Here is an 8,732-nt window from a genome sequence, read left to right on the forward strand (position 1 = left end):
TAGTTATGATAGCATCAATTTGATGACACTTTTTATTTATTTATAAATAAACAGCCCTTTTTTGGAGTAATTAGTGCTGAGAGGTGATTGTCTTATAAGGTTTAGACTAAAATCCATTATTCGATGATCTGCTGAGATCTTTTCTGACCCTGAAAATCTATGAAATCTATGAAATCTTTCTCTTCCATATTACTCCTAAAACCTCTGCCTGTTCTATTGATCTCTTTAAGTCTGCCTGACATTTATTACCCAGGCTAAGGGCATCAACCAAAAACAGATACACATTTAAAGTCTGAAATGTTCTGAAGTAGAACATTTCCTGATTGTCTTATTTTCCTAAAGGCGAGATGTATGTGCTTTCTCTAAAACTAGCTTGATTATTGTTAATTATACAGGTGAAATCATGATGAATGTAATGCCTTGTAACATTTTAGGTTGTGACATTCAGAGGGCAATCATTCTTCTTAGCTTTTCTTGTAATAATTTAAGTAGAAAGCTGGGGCTGGTGTTCATTTATTTGCCAAAGACTTTCCATTTGGTTAACAATGATCAATTGTTCCTGGAGTTATTTTATTATTTGGGTCAACAGGTCCAGTTCCTTGTTATCACAAACATGTAATACAATCCCTTTCATAAACAGACTGAGATCCATCTTAAAACTAGTTAGGTTTTTTTGTCCCTCTACTTCTATTAAAAGGCAGCTCCAAAACCTCACTCCTCTGATAGTTAACAACTTTGTAATTTCCAGGCTAAATTTATTCATGGCTAATTTATACCCATTTGAACTTATGCCAACGTTGTCCTTTAGCTTAAATAGCTCTTCTCCCTCCCTAGGATGGTTCTAAATTTGCCTAATAGCCAATATATGTCAGGCACAGCAGGTTAGAGGGCCAACTAGCCTGGAACACCAACACTATGCATAAAGACTGATGGTCATAAAAGGTCATAAGTTATATGCTCCAAGCTATCATTCTAGAAAGCAGCCTGGAAGAAGAAGAAAAAAAAAGAAATAAAACAGGTCACCTGGCTATAAGGATCATGAAAACCTCTCAAGAAGTACAGTGTAGAAAGAGATTAATAAAATCCAGTCGTCTGTCATCATAATCTGAACATGAGATCAGGGCACTTGATACTGGAAAATGCATGTTGACCAGGAAAACTTCAAAAACCGACAGGCTTGGCTCTTTATACACCCACAACCTACTAGCTATGCATGCTCTTAAATATGCAAGATTGTCTTAAAAGCCACTTGGAACCTTGGTTTTTTTGGAGGGTAAGGATAGAATGGGAAAAGAGTTTGGTTTGGTAGTTTGGGAAACAGCAGCATTACCTGGAGTCAGAATAGTGGGACCATGAATGGATTAATGTTCTTGTAAAGTAAGGACCCTGGACTTGCTCTGGGAACTCAGGGCAGGATCCCCTGGAAAGCCAGACTGAGGGGCAGAGGAGTCCAGGAGAGCTGGCTGTACTTCAGAGAAGCCTTACTGAGAGTGCAGGGACAAACCATCCTGATGTGCAGGAAGATGAGCAAGTATGGCAGAAGACTAGTTTGGCTTAGCAGGGGACTCTTGAATAAACTAAATCACAAAAAGGAAGTTTATAAGAAATGGAAACTGGGGCAAATAACTAAGGAAAAAGATAAGAGCAATGCTCAGGCATTCAGGGAAGAAATCAAAAGGAACCAGAACTCATGGTAGAGGTGATATCTTTTATTAGACCAATTAGATTTTTGCCAAAAAAAAAATCTTTATTTGCAAGACTTTTTTGCAAAAATATAGTTGGTCTAATAAAAGATATCACCTCTACCACAAGTTCTGATTCCTTTTGCCTCTAAACCAATACAGCATTCTCACGGGCAATCTGAGGAAGTACGGGCTGGATGAATGGGCTGTAAGGTGGATAGAAAACTGGCTGGAGCATCGGGCTCAGAGGGTAGTAATCAATGGTTCAATGTCTAGTTGGCAGCCAGTATCAAGTGGAGTGCCCCAGGGTTCAGTCCTTGGGATGGTTTTGTTCAGTGTCTTCATCAACAACCTGGAAGATGGCATAGAGTGCACCCTCAGCAAGTTTGCAGTTGACACCAAGCTGTGGAAGGGAGTAGTAGATGCACACTGGAGGGTAGGGCTAAGGTTCAGAATGACCTAGACAAATTGGAGGATTGGGTCAAAAGAAATCTCATGAGGTTCAATAAGGACAAATGCAAGCTCTTGCACATAGGACGGAAGAATCCCATGCACGGGTACAGGCTGAGGGCTGACAGGCTAGGCCGCAGCTCTGCAAAAAAGGACCTGGGGGTGACAGTGTATAATCAGCTGAATATGAGCAAGTGTGTGCCCTTGTTGTCAAGAAGGCTAAAAGCATCCTGGGCTGTATTGGTAGGTGTGTTGCCAACAGGTCAAGGGAAATAATTATTCCCCTCTATTCAGCACTGGTGAGGCCACATCTGGAGTCTTGTCTCCAGTTTTGGGCCTCCCACTGCAGAAAGGATGTGGACAAATTGTACAGAATCCAGCGGAGGGCAATAAAAATGGCTGGGGGACATGACTTATGAAAAGATGAGGGAACTGGGCTTATTTTGTTCAGAGAAGAGAAGACTGAGAGGGGATTTAATAGAAGCCTTCAACTGCCTGAAGGGATGTTTGAAAAAGGATGGAGCTGGGCTGTTCTCAGTGGTGGCAGATGACAGAGCAAGGACCAATGGGCTCCAGTTGCAGCAAGGGGAATTTTAGGTTGGATATTAGGAAGATATTCTCACTAGAAGAGTAGTAAAACACTTGAACAGGTTACCCAGAGAGGTGGTGGAAGCTCCATCAAGGCCCGGCTAGACAAAGTTTTGGCTGGGATGATGTAGTTGGGGCTGGTCCTGCTTGGAGCAGGGGGTTGGACTAGACGTGACCTCCTGAGGTTCCTTGGTTGCGAGGGCTGTCCGTCCTGCGCCCCTGCCCCTTGCTACTGATTGACCGAGAGGGCTGTCTGTCATGCAGCACCATCCCTCACTGTTGATTGGCAGAGAGGGATGGAGCCACAAGACAGGCAGACCTCTGAGCCAATCAGCAGTGGGGGGAGGGGCCATTTGGGCCCCTCCCCTTCAGCCAGCAGCCCCCTTCTGCCCCCCATCCAACTCCCACTGGGGAGGCAGCATTTTATTTTAGAAAGTTATTTGGAGAGGGGAATTTTGCAGACAATGCCTGATTTCTAGATTTCCACAAAATCATGAATTGAATAGGTCCCTGCTTATAACTGCTGACATTTTAAATATTTCTGCATCTTGACATGGCCTTCCATCCTGGTTGAACCATGGGGTGGAACCTGCAGGAAACGCAGGATCTGATCTAGACCCTTTGCCATTTTGGAGGTGACCAACCATGTTCCTGGCTTTTTTACGTCCTGGCCCAATTTTAACGTAGGCCTGTTCACGCATGCTTGCATGCAGCAGCATATGGGGTATTTTATGTAAGTATGCATGTGGTGCTATATCCTTCCATATCATATTTGCTCCAGCCAAAAACAAATCGAAGGTGGTTGGCATAGTGCTTACTGTAAATGAGGATTTATTTATTTGTATCATGCCAACAATATGCTTGGCTGTTTTATAAATGCACAATAGCTGATTCCTGACTCAAAGAGCTAACAGCTGAAAAGACAGGAATAGCTAAGGCAAAATACACAGGGAGCCCAGGAGAAAAGACTACCTTAAAATTGATTTATATTTTTCCAACTAATACCTGCTATTCTCAGATGGTAAGAGTGAACAGGATGTTTGATTCAGGGGAGACTTGAAAATAAGCAGAGAAGAAATAAACAAGTGCAGCATAAGGTGCCAAGTCCCCAAGGTTAGGACAGCACACTGAGGAGGGAGTAGCAAGACAGCAAAGAAGAAAATAGGAGAAGAATATAAAACACCCATTGCAACTGGCAATCAGGGCAGGATGAAGGTAGCCTGGGAAGAGACGTGACATTTAGTTAGAAATTAATTGTGAAAAGGCAAACTGGCCCAGACACTTTTCTGAAAGCAAAAATGAGGGCTTGAAAATCCTGTGAAATGAGTTTGTAAAAAAAAAAAAAAAAAAAAAAAAAAAAAAAAAAAAAAAAAAAAACTTCATATAGCCCCTTCCTCCAGTTTTGCTCAGAGATTAGTTTGTTAACGCCTGCACAGGGCTTTCAGCTGGCATGTCTTTAGGATCAGTCCTAATGCAGTATTGCCAATCCCACCATGTCAAAAAGCATGAGACAAACTCTTAAAAATCAAGAGATTTGACATGTAAATCATGAGATGCTATTTATGAAGTGTGTATACGCAGTTCCCAAGGCAAAGGCAGCAGGGCGCAGAGCGCCAGCCCGCCTCTGCCTTGCGCACGTATCTGTGGGGCACATGCACCCCATGCCTCTCCAGCCCCAGAGCCCAATTCACCCCAACCCATGCCCCACTCCCTCTCTCAGCATGGGGACCTCGATGTCCTCCCTCCTGCCCCTTCCCTCCACCCCCACCCTTTCCCCTCCACAGACTTACCAGCTTGATGCTCTCTACATGTGCCAGAAGAAAAAATCCTGAGATTTGATCTCTCTTTCAGGAGATCATGAGTCAGGGTTCATTTGACTTGGAAATCGGGAGTCTCCTGATTTTTTTTTTTTCATGAGAGTTGGCATTGCTGATAATGCCAAGATGGCAACATGACTATTGTTTGCTTAATAAGGTGAGGAAGGACCCTCCAGTGGAGCAGTGGTGCAGGTTGAATGAGCATGTCCTGAAACCCCTGAATCCTTGTTTTAGTCCCTGGTCCTGGATTCGACAGCAAATAGTCCAGCTGCTGCTGTACTGAATCCAGTGCACAGACACGGCAGAATTCAAGCCCTGCACTTGGTATGGCATGTCTCTGGGAAATTGTCTGCATGTGCCTGAATTACAAGTCAGACCCTCAATACTCACTTGAAAAATAACTATTTCTTCTGGCCATGTAATATTGCACACACTTTCCAAGGATACAAAGGTATCACCAACCAGTTGTTTGGGGTAAATTTACAACACGTTTTAAAAGCCTTTTTTTAAAATGCAGAGGAGTAGGGGGTGACGGGTGGATACCGAGGAGAGGGAAATGACATATATTTACAGGTGTTGCATCAAGGGTTAGAGAGAGCAACTTTCTTTTTGTGCCAAGGCTCCGTAGGACCTTTGCCAAAGACGGCTGTTTAGGGCATGTGGTGAATTAGATCAATTCTTGGCTGCCCTACCTGTGCCCCAAATATTTTATGGGGTAGAGGCTTTCACACTCAATTAAAGTGGGCAACCCCAAGGCTGAACAGAGCCTCAAATTTAAGAAAAGCATTTGGCAGTGACAATGGACCAGGAGCAATCTGTGAAATTACTAGCTAAAGCCTTGAAGTAGGGTTAGGCACCATCAAGACCAAGTGGTTCAGAGAGGCATGGGCTTTTTTACGTAAGAGCCTTCATCGTCAGATGCTATGAATGGACTGGCAGAACAAAAGTGTTTTTTTATAGATGAGAAAGGGACGGTGGGGACGGGACACTGATAAGAGAGGATAAGAGCGGGTTGATTAGACCAACTGAACCACACATTCAGTTTAACACTAAGTGAAGTTAAAACTCAAGCAGACACACATTCAAACATGTGTTAAGTGCTCTCATGGCCCCTGCAAAATTGCTCCCTTTCACGCGGGGTTTATCACCGAACACTTACTAACTTTAATAACCTATTAACCGTCCAATGATTTGCAGGTTATAAGTGAATGTGTGATAACGCCATGAGATGAACAAGGCAGTTACCACCTTGAGGGACACACAGTTAACAGCTAGCTCGGGTAATGGGATAAGATTCCCAGCTGAACACGTAGTTAAGAAAAATCCAGTCTGTGGATTTTTTGTTCACAATTTTACTTTTAAAGGTGGCCTTTAAAATGTCTTGTTTAAGGACGGCTACTCGGAGCTCAGTGATGATGTATTCAGGGATGTTAAAGCAATCTGCCTTCAGTTTTTGTATGCTTCTGGAATTGATACCAGATTGGTGTCCACTCGTTCTTTTCCATAGGGATCACCCCATCTGTCCAATATATCCGGCAGAGGGGCTTTGTAACCAAGTGATGATATACATGAAGTTGGTGGAGGATCAAGTGAATGAACCTGGTATTATAGGCAGATGTTACATTCAGGTGAATGAACCTTATTCTTTCTGTCAGCCTATTCACCGGATGAAGTAGGTTGTTGCCTATAGCTAAGAAGAGACAACCGGTTTGATTTGTTCCACATCAACTCCAGCCATTACAAACAACCAAGCTCAATGTCCTGTATTAAGTATCTGTGAATTATTCAGATTAACCCTGCCTTGGAACCATCACTGCTACTTTAGCTTCATTGCCTCTCTGACAGCTCTGTGTAGATGCTGTGCCACCTCTGTGTGTCATATCTCAGATTAATCAGGGCCACATTAAAATAGTTATTAGCCTATGAAAGCTCATGCCTCTCTGAACCGGTTAGTCTGAGATGTCTGATTTCGTACAGGACAAAGCCTTTTATCCTGGGATCCTACAGAGGTACAAGCCCTCTGTCCCGCTGTGAGTACCCTGAAGTACCCTTGAAGTACTGAGATAAAACAGTTTTTCCCAGGACAGTCGGGGCTCATTATTATTCAAGATACATGTATAAAAAAAATTGTCCCATACCTATTTAAGTGCCACCCCAGAACAATCAGAACAGGATCAACAGGTAACATGTTTTTAAGGTAACATGACATCTGCCCTACCGTCTGCCTGACTTCAGACCAACACAGCTAACCGCCTCTCAATCTGTATATAAAACCAGAAAGATTCCCAGTTCTTTTGCTTTGATCTGCTTGAAAAGCACATTCCTAAATTGCAGCCACACTTTGTGAGCTCCTCAGACAAGTGAACAACGACAAGTCTATTTTAACTAAACCCATGCTTCTCCACTGCAAATCCAGTTAGTATCCCAAGGTCATGAAAGCAAGCTAACTTTTTTTTCTTGAGAATGAGTGCATTGGTAGGTTGCCATGTCCGTGAAGTAAGGTTGATATGGAAGGAAAACTTGAAAGCAAGCCCTGACTGGAAGATATGGGAAATCCAATAGACTTCTGAGATTCACCTGGTAATAAGCAGTCTTCAGGGAAACTTTCTGAAAGCCCACGGTTCATCACCATGCAGCGCATGCTATGCGTGGTTGTCAGCTCTCAGATGATAAGCAAACACAATTCAGAAATACATAAAACCCTTCACGGATAATGACATCAGATCTGACAGCACCCTATTATCATATTAACATTGTTCTTTTTGTCAAATAGCCATTTATTTTTCTTCAAAACCACTGGATGTATAAGCCGGGAGAGGCAATTTGGTAGATTTCACTAATCTAAAGAAATATTTAGGTATTAAAGCCATCTACCAATTTGCAATAGAAGTACAAACAGTTTGTTCCGAAGTTCTGTATTTTTTGATCAGTCAGCCCTGCCTTGTTTCTGACTTTGTAAGCTATTATCCCAAATCAGAGCTCAATGGTACCAAAAGCCGTACTCTTTGCTTTTCCAATTGTTTGGGCCAAAAGTCATTAGTCTTTTTGTACGATGGATACAGAAGCAAGCATCAGTTGCAATAAACCCCTATTATCATCGTGTTCATGACGGAGGGTAGCAATGCATTACGTTGGAACAAAAGCCACCTATCCTAGAAATGGGAAGAGCATCTCTTGCATTGGGCGACTCATGTTTCTGCTGCATCATGCCTTTGATGTGTGTTTGCTGCATTTGACGTGTCAACAAATAGTGGCAGCTGATATTGCAGACAATTTCCCATTTCTGCTAACTTAAAAAACTGAATAAACAGGAGGGAAAAAGCAATGTTACAGTCTGTCGCTGGAGCCATTTGGTGTGCAAGTCTTGGCTTCATGTTTTTCATGTGTAGGGTTATTTTCTCCATGCCATGCTTTTCGGGACTTGCAAACGCTGAACACGGATGTATCAAATTCTGTGCTGATTTACTTCATCTCCTCATGGAGGAGGCAACCCATTTAGTATAAAAACGTTATTGTTATTTCTCCTGATGACAGTCTATTTGTATCTTCTGATCTTGTGATGTATTTTGTACCTGTTCCCCTTAAGTGTAATTATGCTTAAAGAAAAAATAGAAACTAATTTTAAGCAAATATTCATTTCTTAGTGTCAAATTGTATTTCTTCCTCTTCCCCTCCATTGCATTCTTCAGAAAACTTGGCAAATGGATTGAAAACTATCCAAGTAGGGATCTCCCCACAACCTGACGCTCTCTCTCGCTCTCTGTTTCTTCCCTGAACTCCAACCCATTTTTCTGATAGCCCCATCTCGGAGAATCCCCTTCTGACACCAAAGTGTTAAAACTTCGCCAGGGGCTTGTTACAGCAGTATGGATGTAAGCTACTCTTTTACGTGCTACTTGTTTATTGTGTCCTGATCATGAACTAATTCATGTCCTCCTGTCTCTTTGCTTGCACAGCTGCAAGTTGAGATCATTGATGCAACCGGCAAAAGTATCGAAACCCCTGTCCCTCTGGATATCATAATCATCGATCAGAATGACAACAGGCCCATCTTCAGGGAAGGACCGTACATTGGACATGTCATGGAAGGATCACCTACAGGTACGCTGATGTTAGCTATGCCTCTGGAAGCTCCTGTAGGCCAAATTGTGCCATCCGATATATGCATGCTTTTTCCTTTGCAGAATGATTCCTG

General features: G+C 42.6%; 1 protein-coding gene across 3 annotated transcripts in view; it reads left to right on the forward strand.

Annotated features, from left to right (window-relative positions):
• The window catches only part of CDH13 (cadherin 13), a 744,241-nt gene that overhangs the window by 428,046 nt on the left and 307,463 nt on the right, over window positions 1-8,732 (forward strand). For all 3 annotated transcript variants that reach the window (XM_025208638.1, XM_014521695.2, XM_006027433.3), the window contains exon 6: window positions 8,494-8,638. In XM_025208638.1, coding sequence (XP_025064423.1) covers window positions 8,494-8,638 — 145 coding nt within the window. The remainder of the gene's footprint in view (window positions 1-8,493; window positions 8,639-8,732) is intronic.

This window comes from Alligator sinensis, unplaced genomic scaffold (genome assembly GCF_000455745.1).
Source record: "Alligator sinensis unplaced genomic scaffold, ASM45574v1 scaffold119_2, whole genome shotgun sequence".
Taxonomy (NCBI): Eukaryota; Metazoa; Chordata; order Crocodylia; family Alligatoridae; genus Alligator; species Alligator sinensis.